The sequence below is a fragment of the Oryx dammah genome, unplaced genomic scaffold (genome assembly GCF_014754425.2).
Source record: "Oryx dammah isolate SB20612 unplaced genomic scaffold, SCBI_Odam_1.1 HiC_scaffold_29, whole genome shotgun sequence".
Taxonomy (NCBI): domain Eukaryota; kingdom Metazoa; phylum Chordata; class Mammalia; order Artiodactyla; family Bovidae; genus Oryx; species Oryx dammah.
Window position 1 is genome coordinate 106,687,373 of NW_024070213.1, and position 20,760 is coordinate 106,708,132.

Here is a 20,760-nt window from a genome sequence, read left to right on the forward strand (position 1 = left end):
GGAGAGTGAAAAAGTTGGCTTAAAGCTCAACATTCAGAAAACGAAGATCATGATATCTGGTCCCATCACTTCATATAGATGGGGAAACAGTAGAAACAGTGTCAGACTTTATTTTTGGGGGCTCCAAAATCACTGCAGATGGTGACTGCAGCCATGAAATTAAAAGACGCTTACTCCTTGGAAGAAAAGTTATGACCAACCTAGACAGAATATTCAAAAGCAGAGACATTACTTTGCCGACGAAGGTCCGTCTAGTCAAGGCTATGGTTTTTCCAGTAGTCATGTATGGATGTGAGAGTTGGACTGTGAAGAAGGCTGAGCACCGAAGAATTGATGCTTTTGAACTGTGGTGTTGGAGAAGACTCTTGAGAGTCCCTTGGACTGCAAGGAGATCCAACCAGTCCATTCTGAAGGAGATCAGCCCTGGGATTTCTTCAGAAGGAATGATGCTGAAGCTGAAACTCCAGTACTTTGGCCACCTCATGCGAAGAGCTCACTCATTGGAAAAGACTCTGATGCTGGGAGGGATTAGGGGCAGGAGGAGAAGGGGACGGCTGAGGATGAGATGGCTGGATGGCATCACCGACTCGATGGACATGAGTCTGAGTGAACTCCGGGAGTTGGTGAAGGACAGGGAGGCCTGGCGTGCTGCAATTCATGGGGTCACAAAGAGTCGGACACGACTGAGTGACTGAACTGAACTGAACTGAACTCTGCATATAAGTTAAACAAGCAGGGTGACAATATACAGCCTTGACATACTCCTTTCCTAATTTGCAACTAGTCCATTGTTCCGTGTGTGCTTCTAACTGCTGCTTCTTGACCTGCATACAGATTTCTCAGGAGGCAGGTAAGGTGGCCTGGTATTCCCATCTCTTGAAGAATTTTTACAGTTTGTTGTGATCCACACAGTCAAAGGCTTTAGTGTAGTCAATGAAGCACAAGTAGATGTTTTTCTGGAATTCTCTTGCTTTTTCCATGATCCAGTGGATGTTGGCAATTTGATATCTGGTTCCTCTGTCTTTTCTAAATCCAGCTTGAATATCTGGAAGTTCATGGTTCATGTACTGTTGAAGCCTAGCTTGGAGAATTTTGAGCATTACTTTGCTAGCATGTGAGATGAGTGCGATTGTGCAGTAGTTTGAATATTCTTTGGCATTGCCTTTCTTTGGGATTGGAATGAAGACTAACCTTTTCCAGTCCTGTGGTCATTGCTGAGTTTTCCAAATTTGCTGGCATATTGAGAGTAGCACTTTCACAGCATCATCTTTTAGGATTTGCAATAGCTCAGCTGGAATTCCATCACCTCCACTGTATTTGTTTGTAGTGATGCTTCCTAAGGCCCACTTGACTTCTCATTCCAGGATATCTGGCTCTAGGTGAGTAATCACACCATCATTATTATCTGAGTCATTAAGACCTTTTTTGTACAGTTCTTCTGTGTATTCTTGCCACCTGTCTTAATATCTTCTGCTTCTGTTAGGTCCATACCATTTCTGTCCTTTACTGTGCCCGTCTTTGCATGAAATGTTCCCTTGGTATCTCTGATTTTCTTGAAGAGATGTGTAGTCTTTACCATTCTATTGTTTTTCATCTATTTCTCTGTACTATTCTCTTTGGAAGGCTTTCTTATCATCTCTCCTTGCTATTCTTTGGAATGCTGCATTCAGTTGGGTATATCTTTCCTTTTCTCCTTTGGCTTTCACTTCCTCTCTCTTCTCAGCTATTTGTAAGGCCTCCCCAGACAGCCATTTTGCCTTTTTGCATTTCTTTTTCTTAGGGATGGTTTTGATCACCACCTCCTGTATAATGTTACAAACCTCCGTCCAACAGTTCTTCAGGCACTCTGTCGATCAGATCTAATCCCTTGAATATTTGTCACTTCCACTTTATAATCATAAGGGATTTCATTTAGGTTATACCTGAATGGTCTAGTCATTTTCCCTACTTTCTTCAATTTAAGTCTGAATTTGGCAGTACGGAGTACATGATCTGAGCCACAGTCAGCTCCCAGTCTTATTTTTGCTGACTGTATAGAGCTTCTACATCTTTGGCCAGCAAATAATATAATAAATCTGATTTTGGTATTGACCATCTGGTGATGTCCATGTATAGAGTAGACTCTTGTGTTGTTGGAAGAGGGTGTTTGCTATCACCAGCGTGTTTTCTTAGCAAAGCTGTTAGCCTTGCGCTCTTCATTTTTTATACCATGGCCAAACTTGTCCATTATTCCAGGTATCCCTTGACTTCCCACTTTTGCATTCCAGTCCTCAGTCATATCCAGCTCTTTTCAACCCCACTGACCATAGCCTGCCAGGCTTCTCTGTCCATGGAATTCTCCAGGCAAGAATACCAGAGTGGGTAGCCATTTCTTTCTCCAGGGGATCTTCCCAACCCAGGGATCAAGCCCAGGTCTCCTGCGCTGCAGGCAGATTCTTTATGGACTGAGCCATGCCATCACTGTTAGCAAAGTTGTCAGAATTGCTTCTTTGACCTTTACCTCATGGTTTTCGATTAATTTGTGTATACTTTATAATATACATAGCGGCTCAAACTACATTTTAAAAATACATAAATGTAGTTTTGTGTGTGTGTGTGCATATGGTGCTCAGTCATGTCTGACTCTTTGCCACCCCACGGACTGCAGTCTCCCAGGCTCCCCCATCCATGGGATTTCGCAGGCAAGAATACTGGAGTGGGTTGCCATTTCCTTCTTTGGGGAATCTTCCCCACCCAGGGATCAAACCTAGGTCTCCTGCATTATAAGACAGAGTCTTTGCCATCTGAGCCACCAGGGAAGCCCAGGAATTGAATGCTGAAACTTGTCTCCTGGAAGGGATGTACCTTTTGAAGAGTTTGGATGTCTCTGGTCTAGAGCCACATATTCCTAAGAACATTAATGTTCCATGACGTGGGGTTACATGTTTTGGGGTCAAAAGGGTTCAAGGATACCATTGTTATATAAGTTTGGGAAATGTTGTTTCCACAAGGGCTCTGTATTTATAAATGTCAGTGCACATTAGCATAGAGGCTCTAGGAAATTTTCTCAAACTTATTTTAGCAAAGAGCCTGTTTTCTCCCACCTCTCACGGCTGTATAGCCACTTATGTTTTCTAGTTGGCACCCTAGAAAAGATCATTATAGAAGGTCTGCATATTTACTGAGAAAAATCTGTGTAGTATAAAAATATCAACCCAAAGATACGAGAAGAACATCTTAGTATAATTAGACAGACTTGGGTTTGAATTTTGGCTCTGGCACTTATAACCTTTGAATATCACTTAAATTCTTGGAACATCTGCTTCCCTATTTGTAAAGAAGAGCCGGTAATACCTAGTCTATTGATTAGTTTCATTGGACCTGCTTTACAAATAAAGAATTAAATGAGATAATACATGAAAATGATCTAGTATAGTACCTGGAACCTACTAGACACTCAGCAGAGGGGTCTCAGTTTACCATTGTACTATGCGATTTCTTTTATGACTGAAATCTAGATTTTAAAAATACTTTTGCTTTCAAACTAAAACAACCAAACAAAGACTCCCAGATAGCTGATAATATTCTGTAACAAACATTAGTAGTACTAATATACAAAAGGGATAAATATGGACAAGGGAAATACACAGACCAACATAATAGTTAATATTTTAAACTGTTCCCAATTACAGCTTCTAGCATATTTACGAAAGAAATTCATCTGATTCATTTTCTGTGCTTCCCAAACACTAAAGACAAATCTCTCTTACGAATTATTTTCTACATGCCTATCAGCATAAACAAGTTAGGATGAGTCATCAGTAACGGTGCTGAAGGACGACGGGGACATGTGGGTCCGTTCTCCCATAATCTCCATCAGCTGCCAGCCCCAAGCCCTCGCCCCCACCCTAGAGGTTTATAACATAAGAAAAGAGTGTCTGCCTTGTAGCCATAGTCCATGTCTAACCAGATTGGTGCCACTAAGGTCCTCCCAGGAAAAATTCTAGAGCTGACACTGCTTGCAGTTTTGGATTGTCTTACCAGGTTTTGTACCATACACATTCTTTCACTTCTCAGCTCAGCTACTAATCCATATATATCCACAAAATCATGATCATTTATATGTTGCGTTAAGTGGTCCAGAGCAATAAAAACTCCAGTTCTTCCAACTCCAGCACTGTAGGAAGAGTGAAATTACATGCAAATTATTCAGCAAAAAGGTTATTCCTGTGGATGGTGATGAAGAAGATAAACTATGGTAGCAATAAATTACATATACTTTCTTTTCTTATGTGGAAGTGGATTTTCTTTGGAGTTTCTTTGTACTTATATTGTTCCCAAGACTGTTTAGAAGGAGCAAGATGATTATGTTTAACACGCTGTCAAATATTGGAGTTTTTTTTTAAAACCAGTTGAACTTTTCCTCTTCTTTCATAACATTTTAAGAGGTGTCATTGGAGAAGTACAGGAAATATTTTAAACAATCACTGAAAAGTCTTAATTACCAGAAACTTTGAATATATTTTTGGTTACCAGTAGTGATGCTAAACATGGAAAATGTCAACTATTTAGCTCAGATAGCACTTCTTCTACATCATATTGATAAACAGACTCTTGTGTGTTCTTATTCACTTTCCCTAGAATTTCCTTTTCCTTCCATAGATAATGACATTGGAAAGTGGTTTCCTTTTAAGAATTTAGTTTAATACGGAAGGACAGTATGTGCTCCATATAAACTGTTAATTGTTAAACCTGACAAGATTTATTCAGAAATTCCAATTAGAAAGACAAGACTCCTGTGTACTTAAATGGTTAATATAGGAAGTAAATCTGAAAAAAAAAAAAAAGGCATTTGAAAGGTCACCTAGTCTTACAAATGTCACTTTGAAAAATATGAAACAATACAGAAACTACTTCTGTAGGTTAAGAATAGTTGGCTGTGTGCAGTGCCTGAGTCAACCTAAGAAATAGCATTACAACAGAACTCTGAACTCGATAACACATATATATCCCCCAATAGAGTAATCAGTCATTCCATTGTTCAGTATACTTTGAGTGTCAGACACTGCCCTAGGCATCTGGGGTACAGGGGCGAACCACACAGAGTCCCCAATACTTATAGAGCTTAGATTCTAGAAGAGGGATGATGGGAGTCCACACAGAAGAGATACATGCATAAGGTATGCCCAGTGGCGATAAGTGCTGTGTGTGCGCGCGCTCAGTCATGTCTGACTCTTAGGAGCTCCATGGACTGTAGCCTGCCAGGCTCCTCTGGCCGTGAAAATTTCCAAGCAGGAATATTGGAATGGGTTGCCATTTCATAATCCAGGGGATATTCCCAACCCAGGGCTCGAACCTGCCTCTCTTGCGTCTCCTGCATTGGCGGGCAGATTCTTTACCGCTTGCGTCACCTGGGATGCCCAGTAAGTGCTATGGTGAAAGATAAAAATTAAGGAGATAAAAGGTGATAGGGTAGGACAGGGCCATCAGAGAAAGATTCTCTGACAATGAAACTTGAATCGGGTTGGAAGTGCACCATGTTGGTACACGGGAGAGGAGCATTATGGCCAGAAGGTGAGGGAAGAGAACAGATACGAGTGGGAGGGTGTTCTGCATATTCAAAGAAAAGCAAGGAGACCAGGGTGGGGCGAGTGTGTGGAGAGGTAATGGGGGCAGGGATCAGCGTATTTGCTGTTGGAATGGATGTAGAATGAGAGGAAGTAGAGAGTCGAGGATGAGTCTAGGGTTTCTGGGCCAAGCAGAATGGACTGCTGTTGACCAAGATGGGATGAGAAGAAGTGAGTTTGGAGATGGGCCCAAGCATTCTGTTTGGACACATTTTTAGAATATTGTGGTCATTTATTAATAGGTTGTCATGTTGAACTGGAAGCTAAATGTATAGGTCAAAAGCTAAGATGAGAAGTTGGGGTTGGACGTGATCATTTAGGAGAAAGTTTTGAAATTATACTTAAAGATTATTAATATAAGCATACTTTTTCCTGCATTTTTATCTATAAGTCACAAAGGATGAGGCTACACTTTTTGAGTCTAAAAGAGAGAAGGTACTTTACTTTTCTAGTGAATTTTAAAATCCACGATTATAATCCAGTGGCAGTGTATATGTAAAATAGGAAGACATTACAGGCAGCTTACTATCCACTTTAATCATCAGTAATGCCAATTTAAAATCAATCACTGACTTTAAAAGCAAAATGTTACTGTATTTATCCTATATACCAGTCTGTTAAAATTTTTCTGTGTATGGAGAGTATATGGAATTGGGAGGGTAAGAATGAGGCTTTTACTTTTAATTTTATATGTTTTTAAATGTGAAAAGATATCTCATAATGTATGTATTACTCTTACAATTTAAAAAATCTAAAATATTCCTGGAAATGAAAATGTAGACTCAATTATGTGTTGAGCTTCTTCATCTAAATAAAAGTTTAAAAACTGGATGGATTAATATTTTCCTAAATATTAACTACATTAATTATAGTATATCCCCATTTGACTATTTATCCATCAATTGATTTTGGAGTTACTATAATTAATAATTACTTTATTAATGTGGTTAAAAATCATTAAATGTTTATTGTAGCAAAAGATACATGACAAAATTTACCATTTTGACTGTATTTAAGTGCACAGTTTAGTGGCATTAAGCACATTCAGTCTTATGCAACCATCACTAATATCTGTTTCTGGACTATTTTCATAATCCCAAACAGAATCTCTATACCCATTAAACAGTAACTCTCCATTTCTCTAAGTCCCCGGAGACCACTTTCTGTCTCTCTGAATTTACCCCTTTTTTAGGTACCTCATATAAGTAGAATCATAAAACAGTATTGCCTATCACCCACTTTTTCTCTCATTTACAAAGTACAACTGTTGAAGAGACTCATGCTGAGATTAATTTAGATATAACATGTTAGAAAGCATGAATCATATCAGTATGTCCAGAACTCTGAATTCTAAACAATTGTGAGCTTTATTAATTTTTGAGGGGGAGTATTGGTGTTTCAGTGGTATAAAATGCAGATGAAAATAAAAGTGAAAACCTTAATTTATTATATTTATCATGTTTGAAGAGCTAGGTCAAAGAAAGATATTTGAATAGTTTGCAAAAGTTTGGAATCATGCTTGGGTTGGTCACTTAATTTGATCTTTATTTTAAAGTTCATTTTCTTGATTCTTTGTAACTCAAATCTCAGAAGTTGTTTTTACAAAAGAGTTTAAATTATTATAGTAGACTAATCTCAGTTGAAATAATGAAGGATAAAGAGTTTATTCATACAACCCAAAAGATTCTACACTCCCAGACTCATTCACATCAGTAGTGGGCTACAATTTTTTATATTTTTTAAGGATTTTGAGAGGTATAATTCAGTAAAGATTCCATAAAAATTCTTGTACCAGGATATATATTTTGTCTTTCTTTTAGCCATTTGATCTCTGCCATCTAACCTTTTATAAAACTACATCTTGATTTGTTATAACCAGTAAAATATCTGACAACTAAAAGCTGGATTGAATCTACATTAATTTCTACTAGAAAATCAATAGTGTCATGATAACATAAAGGTCACGTTGGGTTTAAATCCCATTTCAAGTATTTCATAAAAGGTTCTGAAAACCTTTCTTACCTGCAGTGAACAATCATGGGTGTGGTATCATGTGCTCTGCTTGCTCGAACCAGCTTCACAAAGTGAACTAGAGGGGCGCTGTTCTCAGGAACCCCATGCTCAGGCCAAGCAGTAAAGTTGCACTGTCGAATGGTCATGCAATCCCCATGCTAGACAGAAAGACACATTAAAGAAACATGATAAAGTTATTTAAGTATCACAGTGAAGTCTGAATGTAGCTGACTCCCCAGGTTTTCAAGGTGATCTTTTAAAATGATAGTTTACAAACAAAGAAACTGTGGTTTCTTGATTTCCTATAAGAGAAGTCTTCTGCTACTGCTACACTACAGAAAATGACCTTTCAGTATGAATGCAAACAGTGAGCATGATTGTTGCAAATCTTGCAAACAGATGATTATGTAGGGTAATTATATTCAATGTAGTGTAACGTTTTGTAACACCAGAATAGTAGATTTTGAACAGTTTTGACCTAACAACTTAAATAAACACACTCACAAATTATAACACTGGTATTGGGTATCTGATAATGTCAGAAAGTATAAAGATCCTTATATCATTTTCTATGTGTATCGGTATTTTCATAATAAAGGTGGGATCTCTATGTTATTGATTCTGTATTCAGTCTGGATTAAATAGAAAATCCAACGATTAAGATACAGATAGAGACACGTGATTTTAGAAATCCCTGTTTTAAATAAAATTTTACAGTTTCTTCATAAAATAAGATAAACCTAGTGACCTAGTTGTTTTCTCCTGCTTCTTTCCTTGTCTACCTAAGAATTTGATATTAACTAGTTAATACAAACTCTAAGTAATTTGGAATTAAACAATGATGTAGATATTGAAGGCAAATGCCAATTCAAAACTTCTATTTTGAAGATAGTAGAAAAGCATTACTGAATATACAGAAATATGTCTAGAAACTATATTTGACTTTAGACATTTAGAGCATTCATATTTTTTATCATGTTTGACTTTCCCTCCTTTTTTTTTTTTTTTTACCCTTTCAATTTTCAGGTCTCTGATGGTCCAGTCTATTTGAACATCTTCCATTAGTTTTGTAATCACTATATCTCCAAAGACAGTAACTGGTTTGTTGTCCTCGGGCCAATATTGATGACATCTGATCTGTAGTCAAGAGAAAATTTACCAGTTATAAGAACCATTATATATATATAGTTCAGAGTTATTGCTGCTAAGGTGCAACTGCCTTCTACATGCCCAAGTCATTGATAGGTCAGAGTATGAGCTAAAATTGTCACACACGTGATGCTTCAGTCGTGTCTGACTCTCTGCAGCACCAGGGACTGTAGCCCACCAGGCTCCTCTGTCCAAGGGATTCTCCAGGCAAGAATACTGGAGTGGGTTGCCATGCCCTCCTCCAGGCGGTCTTCCCGGCCCAGGGATTGGACTCGCATTTCTTGCATCTCCTGCTTTAGGAGGCATGTTCTTTACCACTAGCACTACCTGGGGAACCCAACATCACACATAAATTAACACAAACGTAAAATAAAGGTTTTGTGAAAAAGCTTTTCAAATAACTTACCCGCCCTTTTTCAAAACACTGTGTTAGCATTACTAATGTTTTTGCTCTGGTTTCCCACACCATTCTCCAAAAGTCCCCAACTGTTCCTGGTAATGGGCCTTGAGTAGCAATAAATTCATTTGGACATAAGTAGCCCTAGAATGATATAATTACAACATTGCATCAATATTTACATATATATATAATATTTTTTAGCTTTTGAGTCATGAAAAACATACTAGTTGTAAGATTACCTAATATTATAAAATACTGCATATTTTTGAATGCTAAAAGATACTCAAAATTTCCAACATTGTTAAACCTCATAATGTAATATACAACTAGCTGTTCTTAATTTCTAACTTTGAATAAAAGAGTGAGAGTGAAAGTGAAGTTGCTCAGTCATGTCTGACTCTTTGTGACCCCATGGACTGTAGCCCACCAGGCTCCTCTGTCCCTGGGATTTTCCAGGCAAGAGCACTGGAGTGAGTTGCCATTTCCTTCTCCAGAGGATCTTCCTGACCCAGGGATCGAACCTGGGTCTCTCACATTGCAGGCAGACGCTTTACCGTCTGAGCCACCAGGGAACAGTAAGGCTGAATAATAATAATATGTTTTATGGCAGACAATATGTTAGACATCTTTCAATTAATCTATTTCTTATAAAAACCTTATGGATTGGTATTGTTATTATCCTCATTTTACAGATGAAGATGGAAGCTAAGAAATGTGAATTTGCTCAAAGTCTCACAGTAAGATAGTCTGGATCCAGAGCCAGCTGTCTTACCCACTCCACTAGCTGTTGTTATAAATTTAAAGGATGTGCAGATGTTTTCATATATCCCTGCAAGAAATTATCTACATTAATGATGGTATCAGTAATTATTCTCCAGAGCTTAAAACCAAGAGTAATGTGAAGATAATAAGAAGATTCATTTAACTATTGTAGGACATGAGGTTTGTCTCAACCCTGTTATGACAACTCTTATACATTTTATCAAGTTGTTCTCAAACTCGGTCTATTCACCTGGAATGTAAGCATGCCACGTGAGTAGCATCCGTGGATTTCTCTTAAAGTTTATGTGTAAATTTTTTTAAAGTGATGGAATCACATCTATTCCAAACATCAAAATATTTTGAAGAATGAGGTTTAAGGGTGAATTGTCTTTTTAAATTGAATTGTCTCAGTAGCCAGAGAATATAGTATTATACAGAATAGTATACATTTTAAAGTTCAAGTGGTCCTAAAATCTAATCCAGCCAGTTTGTTTTACTTTAAAGAATGATGTGCCACTTCAGGTGATTTTTCCCAAAAAATCACAGTGCTAGTCATGACAGTTTCTGGAACAAAACCTTCAGTCTGCTAAAAACAAACAAAAACTAGGTGCTAAAGCATTTCTGTGTTTCCAGTCTCAGTTGAAATACTTCAGTATGTAATTATTTACATTGTAAAGGTTTTTTGTTGTTGTTGTTTGTTTAAATAGTACTATATAATCAATGTAGAATGTTAGGAAAATTCAGAAATATATATTAAAAAATATGGACTTCATCTATAATCTCACTATCCATAATGAAGCACTATTAATATTTTAATTTCTTTACAGCTTTTAAAATGCACATTCCTCCATTGAAATAATATTTGTGAGTGCTTACTGTGTGCCAGGCACTAGTCTAGGAACTGAGGATTCATCATTGACTAAAGTTCCTACCCTGATTTGTCTTATCCTCTAGTTAAGGGAAATAGACATTAAATCTGTTAACAGGTCTATTAAATGAGTGATTTACATAGCTTTTTTAAAGTGATAAGTGCTACGAGAGAGAATTTCAGAAAGCAGGGTGTTCAGAAAAGGCTCATTGGTGAAATCTGAGGAAAGACTTGAAGCAGAAAGAGGTAAGCCCTTCAAGATTTGGAGAAAAAGTGTTCCAGGTAGAAAGTGAAGTGTAACAGCATTAAAAGAGAGATGTGTCTGGAGTGTTGTAGGAACTGCAAAAGGGGACAGGAGTAGAAGGTGACATTGGAGACAAGAGAGGGAAGGGAGCAGTGCTTTAGGCCCCGGAGCAGGCAGTTTTAAGAGTTTGGTTTTTACTCTGGATGACAGAGAAAGCCACTGAAAGATTCTGAACATATATAGAGTGTGTTTGACAGTTCTACTCTAGTTTGTATACCACAAGCTGACAGTGGTATAAAAAGGGAAAGGAGGGAGAGTAGTTGGAATATTGCAACAGTCCAACCAAGGAATGCAGTTTGGGTGATAGGAATGGGCATTGTGATAAATAATAAAATCTGGTGTATTTTGAAGACAGAGCCAAGAGAATTTGCTTATGGATTAGATACTAGGTATAAGAAAGATAGTCAGTAATGATTCTAAATAAAGATGAGGGGAAAAAAAAAAACTTCAGTATGAGCATACTTTAAAAAATTTGTTCAATTAAAATACAGTTGATTTACAGTGTTTCTGGTGTAAAACAAACTGATTCAGTTATACATATACAATATATATCCTTTTTCGTTACAGTTTATTGCAGTTTATGGAAAATTATTCCCTGTTCTATGCAGTAGAGTTTGTTGTTTATTTATATAAGACATTGTACCTGCTAATCTCAAAGCCCTAATTTATCCCTCCCCACCCACTTTCCCCTTAGGTAACCATAAATTTCTTTTCTATGTCTGTGGGTCTATTTCCATTTTGTAAATAAGTTCATTTGTATCATATTTTAGGTCACACAGATAAGTAACATCACATGGTATTTCTCTTTCTGTTTCTGAGAGATTTTACTTAGTGTGACAATCTCTAGGCCCATCCATGTTGATGCAAATATCCTTCCATTCTTTTTTATGGCCAATATCCTGTGTGTACTTACATATACACACATATATACCATATATGTGATACATAAATACACCCTCATCACATCTCCTTTATCCATTCCTCGATCAGTGCACAGTGAACACTGGGGTGCATTTATCCTTTCAAATTCGAGTTTTCTCCAGATACGTGCTCAGGAGTATGATTTCTGGATCATATGGTAACTCTAATTTTAGTGTCTTAAGGAAGCTCCATACTGTTTTTCATACTGGCTGTACCAATTTACATTCCCACCCACAGTGTAGGTAGGTAGGTTCCTTTTTCCCCACACCTAGCATAAGCAGACTTAAAAGGAAAATCAAGAATTCACAATGGACATATTAAACTTGAAATCCCATTTGGATATTCAAGTGGGAATGTCATCACGGCAATTGGGTATATGAGTTTGGAGTTCAGAAAGAAGTCCAAACTAGAGACATAATTTTTAAGTAGTCAGCAAATATATCTTACTTAAAATCACAAGAATGGTTGAGGTCATCAAGGAAATGAGTTTGAAAAGAAGCAGCAAATTCAAGGAATGGGCTCTAGATAATTTCAGTGTTTGGTAGTCAAGGAGATAAGAGAGAACAAAGAGACTGAGATGAAAGAGTCAAAGCCGTAGATGGAAAATCAAGAGAATGTTGTCCTAAAAGCCGAATGAAGAAAGTGTCTTAAGGGTGAGGACAATTAAGTGTAATTTATCAATTTATAGAATATTTCTCCTAGTCATTTGCATGTGCCTGTTTCAGGGATCCAATGTCCTTTGGTACTATAATCTTCTATCAGCATGGACCAAATCTGATGTTTCTCATATGATTATGGCTCATATGTATCATAGCCCTTAATCTTCAGTCCAACTATAGTAAAAGCTATCCTCAAATTGAAGTAATTTCAGGCATCTTAGGTTGACAGGGGAGATAATTTGGGTTAGCAGCTTGGAGTCTTCTTCTTGTCCCATTACATAATGTTCTTGTTCGCTCTCTTGAAAACATTTGTAAACTCACTTGTACAACTATTGGCTAGTTACAAGGATGCAGTATTTATTTTCCTCTCTGCCTCTGTCCCATGGTCCATCCTTAGTCAAAAATTTCCATCTTCTCATTGAGTCCTAGCTTTAGGAGTATAATTCCCAACAACAGCCAAGGCCCGAGAGGTAAACAAATAGTAATCTAATTACAGATCCTGGCCTGGTGTTTCCTAGTCTCGAAGCACACACTTCAGACCACCTACTGGTATTCCCTGTTCTCTTCTTCAGGTTTCATTTTTCCCCCCATCTAAACACTGTTTTGCTTTCTTCTCTCGCTCTATAGTTCTTCTCTCTTTTCCTGTAGCACCCAAAGAAATAGGAATCTAGAGTCCATTTGTAGATGGCCTCTATGTTTGGCTCCTGGATCAAATGTTCATGAGCTTTCACATGGAAGTGCCGTGGAAGAAAGCTGGGGAGTGGGAGAAACTGCGGTGTCCTTCACTCTGAGAAGTCTTTACTGTTTGTGAAGTGAAGACTGCCTAAACTTGGGGATGGAAAAGTGAGAGCCCACTACAGTAATATGAGTTTATTTCCATCTTCTCCTGACATCCCAGACAAAGGAGATTGCCCTGAAAGTAAAAGCAATAAATATACTGCCCACTGTAATACTGAAACTTGCCTTATGTAAAGTGCTTTACATCTGCACCTGCTTCCTATGCAGCTCAGTAAGGATGATGCATATTATTACATACGGGTCATGGTGACCTTGTTGTAAGTGTTACTGCATTACAACATCACTTGACCACAGAAGAATGTGTATATTCTGTATATATTCAGACTTAGTTTGTTGTTCATTGTGCATTATCTTCTTCTTATGATTGTCTCCCGACAACTGATAATATTTAGAGGGAACACTGGGAGTTCATTAATATTCCTTTGTTTATGTAATCTGTGTGGTTCATTTATATCTCCTAAAACTGTCTGGTTGCCTTCCTAATCATGTTCATATCCTATACTGTCATCCCATAGCTAGTTGGACCTTTTAGGCTATGAGGTATTCATTTGTGTCTACTTAATTGGTAGATAAGAGTCAATATATAATTGTCATTTTGGAGTAATTACTAACCAAAGTAAAATTTAGAAAGAATGAATTCTTTTCCCTCTTAACAGAGGCTTGTGGGGAGTGGGACACAGGACAGGTTATGTTTGATGTTGAGGAAAGGACAGAGCAATACAGAAGCAGAGCCCCAGTGGGACCAAATGAAATGGCAGGCCTAGGCGAGAAGATGATGAATAAGAAAAAAAGTTTTTTAGTAAGCCAGAAAGAAAAACACCAATACAGTATACTAACTCATATATATGGAATTTAGAAAGATGGTAACGATAACCCTGTATGTGAGACAGCAAAAGAGACACAGATGTATAGAACAGTCTTTTGGACTCTGTGGGAGAGGGCGAGGGTGGGATGATTTGGGAGAATGGCATTGCAACGTGTATAATATCATATATGAAACAAGTTGCCAGTCCAAGTTCAATGCATGATACTGGATGCTTGGGGCTGGTGCACTGAGACGACCCAGAGGGGTGGTACGGGGAGGGAGGAGTGAGGGGGGTTCAGGATGGGGATCTATACCTGTAGCAGATTCATGTTGATGTATGACAAAACCAATACAATATTATAAAATAATTAACCTCCAATTAAAATACATTTATATTTTTTTAAAAAGAAAAAAACAATTTTTTTTAAATGGGCTTATGGGCAGTACAGGAAAGCTTCAGGTATCTGTAGAATCATAATGAGAATCATGTTTAACTTTGCTACCTATTAGAGTTGAAGTCAGTGGTGAAGATTTAAGGGTACACATCTTGTGTTTAAAAAACTGTATGTGCTTGCTTCGGCAGCAAGCAAGCACATACACTAAACTTGGAAAGATACAGAGAGGATTAGCATAGGCGCTGCACAGGAATGATAGGCAAATTCATGACGCGTTCCACACTTATATTTGATCAAATTATGCATACAGTTCTTTCTAGAAGAGGTGGGTTATTAACAGGGAAGAAGATTGCTATATTGCAGTTGTAAGGATAGCGTTAGGGATTTTAGGTTTTCTTTTTCATAATATCGAAGATTCAGACGTCAGTGGGGTATTTTAGAATCCCAGGGACATCAGGATGGAGGATCAGTCATCAGTTTTTTTTATTTTTCTTTTTACAATCAAACGTTTTCAAACTTTTTGCCTCAACGTCTCGCCCAGGCCTGCCATTTCATTTGGTCACTGTGGGGCTCTGCTTATGTATTGCTCCATCCTTTCCTTTCCCATCTAGAGAAGAGTTCATTGTCTTAACTCAAACTAGTTAAATATTCTGGGTGAACCAAGTCACTAATTTGCCTATTACCTTTTAGAAAAGTTGTCATTTTGTTAAAATACTGTACTTATTATTAATCTGAATTTGCATTGACTATGTTTTAGTGTATTTATACATGGTGAACTCAGTTTCTGAAATTAAGCTTTTTATTTGCTATTTTCTAAAAACAAACCACAACTGTATATTTGATTAGTTCAGAGATAGAATCATCTGCCTTAGGGAGGAAGTAAGTGAGTCAGTGCCAAGAGAGGCTAATCTCTAATTATCAGTAATTTTTCAGAAAGATTTTCTAAGTGACTGGATTAAATAACCACAGGAGCAGTTCCTCCTTTGAGATTTCACGGTTGTGTCAACCCAAGTGGAGGTCTTGGGTACATATAGGGTTTCTGTGTTCCTAAGATAGTGGTGAGCATTGAGAGAGCAAGTCATGGAGAAAGAGCTCCTTGGAACACTCTGGTTATATTCCATTTTCGATCCTATGTGACAAGCATTTATTATCTGTGATGATTATCACAGTTTACCCCACACTGGCTCACTTAAGATATGTTTATTGAGTGGCTGCAAAAGAGTACACGTTCTCTAAGAAGCAGAGCGTGGAAAGAACATGGCATCATAGTCCCCTTGAAGGACTGAAAATCTCGAAGGGAAGAAGAGCGTAATGTTTTTTTATATTATATGGACATGACTATCCATTTGACTAATTTCCTTGAAAAACTGGCTGACCTCATTATATACAGAGGATCTTCTGGCAAACACTGGAAACAGTGGAAGGTCCAGGGATATGTAGTTTGAAGTTGGACATCTGCTGCTTATTAGCAAAATGATTGTTGGGTAAATTGCAATCTCTATTTGGAGCTTCCGTCTCCCCATATATAAAACATGGTATACCTAATGTTGTAAGGAGCTGGTACATTAAATCTATGGAGGTTGTAATGCATTTCTTGTTTTCAATAGTTGGAAGAGTACCATTATTGCAGTATTTATGTTTTATAAAAAATGTATATAAAATAGCAACTTACAGAAACATAGCTGGCATTAATATAATCTGATCCTGGAATACTAGCATCAGCTATCAGCTTCACTCTGTTATTGTTATCTAGAAGGAAAGATAAGATATTAATACTATTTAAATTACTTTTTTCTATAAAATACAAAGAAGTTTCTGATATAACATTTGAAAATTACAGATGGCTATAAAATTTTAAAGTAGAAGTTCCTTTTTATTCCATACTTCCACAACCTAAAGACAATGACTATTAATATGTTCTCATATTTATTTCCAGGATTTTCTATACATAGTCATATAAAATTAATCACAAATGGGGTGCTAGTCCCTCTATTCTGCAAAAAATTTTATTTAGCCATATCTTTCCGTATTAGTGCAAATAACAATATCTATTGGGTTGGCCATAAAGTTTGCTCAGATTTTTCCGTAACACGTTATGGAAAAGCCTGAACAAATACCTTTACCACCCTAACAGTTCGTTACTTTAAAAGGCCATATAGTATTTCATTGTGAATATAACATACTTATTTAGCTCTTCAGGATGATTGAAAATCATATCATTTTGTTATTGTAAAATGCTGAATAAATAACTGAAATTTTGCATATATGTTGGAGTTTATTTGTAGAATACATTACTAGCAGTAAAATTCCAAAATCATATTGTGCTTCTCAAATTTTGAAAGACTGATGAATTGTTCTCAAATTATATCAGTTCACTCTGAACAGAAGTGTTTGAACAGTTTGAACAATTGTTTCTTCCCACTTTCACCACCATGAGATACTATTAAACATTTTAATTTATGACCTTCTGAGAGATACAAATTGATTTATCTTAGCATTTATTTTGATTGCCTTACCTATGAGTGAAAGTGAGCTTCTTTGCTTGTGTATTGGCCATTTTAAATATCTTTTCTATAATTGCCTTTTCATATTATACTGTTTTTATTTAAAAAATATTTTGTACTAAAAATGTTACATGTATTGAAATTTTTTTGGTTTGTCATTTGTCTTTGACTCATTATCTGTTAGATATCTTGCCATACACAAAATTTATATATATTGTAATCAAAGTTCTCATTTTTCACTGTGGCTTTCTGCGTGATACATACAAAAGGCTTTGTCATACCAATATTCTTATCTTCACACATTCATTCATAGTGTCTTCCAGAGCTTTAATAGGTTTTATTGCTTGTTTTAAATATTTTGATTTTTAATCCATTGGGATTCTTTTATTTGGGGACAGGATAAGGGAAAATCTATGTTTTATTGTTTGTTGCCGTTTAGAACAATAAATAGTGCACCCTTTCCCCTTATTCAAAATACCACTTTATCATACACTAGTCCTCTCTGTGTTTAGGTCTATTTCTGGAGCTCTTTCTTTAATTTAGATGCCTATTTTTCTTTCACACCAGACTTTGAATTACTGTTATTTAGACTGTTTTACAGTCTAGCAAAATGCGATAACCCTTTTCCCATTATTTTTCTTCAAAGACAAGTATCAAAAATTATTTTTCCCCGAGAATCGTTGCCAAGTTGGTATTACAGTTGAAACGTCCAGTGCTGATTTTCACTAGACAAGGAAATGATACAAAGTCATCTATTACTAAATTCTTCTGAGGTTTTGAAACAAACCTTCCTGGGAAGGTGCTGAGCAGTGGAGCGAAAATGGGAAAGTGGGTTTGAGTGGGAATCCAGACGCTCTGCCCATCTGCCGTTTATGGCCTTGGGCGAATTGTTTCCCTTCTCTGTTTCTTTGTTACCTCAGCTATAACATATAGTTATAATATTTATTTTGTAGAATCCTCTGAGGATTGCATATGAATATTTACAAAACGTATAGCTGTGTATGGAACACAGAACACGTTCTCAAGTTCTTAAAATTAAGCACATGTTATATGTTAAATGACTTTGCTGTATTGTTAAGTAAATATAATGACCCAACCAATGTGTTTGAATCTAAAGAAGGAGGATCATTCAAGCAGATTGCGTGAACCATTTCTGTCCCAAAGATTTTGAACTTGGTATGATGTGCCAGTTTTAATGACGCTGTGGCCAGTCCTGCAACTAAGAAAGACAGGCCGTCAGTTTTCTATTCAGTCAATATCTGAGTGAACTATCCGAGTCAACTGAACTGAGTCAACGGCAAGCTAAACTCTTCTTCATGGTGTTGGAACACTTGTCAAGGTCACAGTGTCCTGTCAAACAGAGATTTGGAAATCTCTTCTGCACACATTTGCTGCTAATTCTAGTATCTTAAAGCCCTGTAAGCTAATATGTTCTAAAATGCACTGTGATATTTGAAATCCTTCTTTCTACATTACTCAGGGGAAACAGTGAATCTCACTTAGCTGGCTCAAGCTAAAATTCAGACTCGACTAAAATGAATTCATTCTCTACGGGAGAAAAAACATTTCTTCAGCTTTATGGCTTCTCTGCAAACACAATGGGAGAATATATTAGTTTAAATTTGCATTTTCTATGTGTGTGTGTCATGGTGGGAGGCAGCTGGGAGCATATGGGTCTGTTTGCCCGTATGAGAGGATGTGAGTTTACAGCTTGTCTTCCAACCCAGATTAGGGAAGTAGGTTTGTTATCTCCAGACCATAGACCCTAAGGGCCTGTAACTAAATTTTAGTCACCCAGAAACTTAGAGGCTTTTAAAAATAAGCAATTTACTGATTACTAACAATCATAAGAACTAATATTGATTGAGAGCTTCCTGTGTTCTATATTGGGCAAAGTGATTTACAGGATTATTTTATCTAACCCTTAAAGTTATGTGGTCAACATTACTAAATAATATCCAGTAACTAAAGTAGTTGTTACGTAAACAGAAATACAACCCAGGAAGTTTAATTAGAGCCCATGTTTTTAGTCATTTTACTATACAGCAGGTAGTATATACTAGTTGAATTAATAAATTCTTAATAAAATTATTGAAAAGTATAAAATTATGCCTAATAAAATTATTTCTTATAGAACTTCCAGTTCTTTAAGAGGACAGTTAAGAAAAAACTTTATCCCAAAAACCCATTAAAGGATATTAGATGTGGATGTAGAATATTATTTGAAAAATTACTAAGTTTTCTGTACTGAAATCAAAAAATAGAAAACAGTTGGATATTACCCCTTTGGCTCTAGCAAAGGTGGAAAAAAATGTATGCAATGCTTCTGATATTCCCAGACATCCTTGATTTACAGTTATTTATTGTCTTAGCCATCACTAGTTATTTTTGTCTTAGCCTCAGCTATTGGGATTGTCTTACTCCTGAGTTCTCCTTATTTTAAGGATGTTTGTTTAGTTATATTCTCCTTATGCTGTAAGTGCTAGCAAGCTAGCACTGTATAACTTTAATGGCCATTATGTAAACCCAGAAAATAATGCACTGAAATCTTAATAACAAAAGATCAAAATGTTACATATAAAAAATCTCACATATCAAATTTTTATATATTTAAAGTCAGATATGCTTCAATCTTTGGAAATAAGCTAGATATGTTTTATCTACCTATATATAATGATATACGGTGATACACATTACTTTAGCCACATACACTATTGTAAATAGATATTAAATATTCTATAGTAACTGTCCTTCAATCAGACTATAGTATTTATTTTCACAGAATATCATTAAGCATGAGGCAGAGAATCTGAAGGAAATTTAGATATGGATGAATATAAAAACCTGAGACTTTCTATATTTCTTAAACTTAGGATGTATCCCACCCAGGTTAACTCTCTGAAAGGGAAAACAAAAGGATTTATTAAGAAAGGTCATGCCAGAGAAATTTACGGATGTAATACTAACTTTCCTCATTTCCTACGAAGATGCCTTATTTGTCAACTTACTCTTAAAGTCATTTACCTATGATTTGTTTTGTTCCAGGAAGGATTTTAGGTGATTAAAGCTATTTGTATTTTCATCCTTTTCTAATTCTTGGGAGTTAACAGATTCCATTAGGTTACTGACTTCTAGATCATGTTTCCCTAAATTTGTTTACTTCATGCCTCAGTTATCCTCTAATTCTAAAATAACACAATATGGTCCACTTTTTGGGGGAGCTATCCATATCCTTATGATTTTACCTTCTGTGATACCATATTTCTCAAAGTCTGTGTCTTTCTAGACAGAAGAGTTCAATTTTTATATGTATGGAAATTTCCCCAATACAGTTTTGAAAAGACATAGAACGTAGAAAAATATATATACACTAACTCTAAAATTAGGAATATTTTAAAACTCTAGACTTTGAAACAATATTGACATTTCAGAACTTAACATATCACTTTTTAATTTTATAATATAAAAATGTATTGAATCAGAATATACTAAGTAGGATAACATGTTGAAAAATATAGCATTTAAAGAGGAATGCTGTTTTTCCTTTCACATTACTGCTAATTCTTACATCAATAA

The 20,760-nt window shown here is 36.3% G+C and overlaps 1 protein-coding gene, 1 long non-coding RNA gene and 1 pseudogene across 2 annotated transcripts in view; 2 read left to right on the forward strand and 1 right to left on the reverse strand.

Moving 5' to 3' along the window:
* The window catches only part of LOC120858442, an 86,467-nt gene that overhangs the window by 32,277 nt on the left and 33,430 nt on the right, over nucleotides 1-20,760 (forward strand). The window lies entirely within an intron of this gene.
* PTPRQ (protein tyrosine phosphatase receptor type Q) overlaps nucleotides 1-20,760 on the reverse strand; it is a 239,820-nt gene that overhangs the window by 8,160 nt on the left and 210,900 nt on the right. The window contains exons 39-43 of the mRNA XM_040234499.1: nucleotides 16,353-16,429; nucleotides 9,175-9,309; nucleotides 8,631-8,756; nucleotides 7,629-7,777; nucleotides 4,021-4,156 (exon numbers count right to left, since the gene is read on the reverse strand). Of these exons, the coding sequence (XP_040090433.1) occupies nucleotides 4,021-4,156; nucleotides 7,629-7,777; nucleotides 8,631-8,756; nucleotides 9,175-9,309; nucleotides 16,353-16,429 (623 nt within the window). The remainder of the gene's footprint in view (nucleotides 1-4,020; nucleotides 4,157-7,628; nucleotides 7,778-8,630; nucleotides 8,757-9,174; nucleotides 9,310-16,352; nucleotides 16,430-20,760) is intronic.
* Nucleotides 14,853-14,967, forward strand: LOC120858947 (annotated as a pseudogene).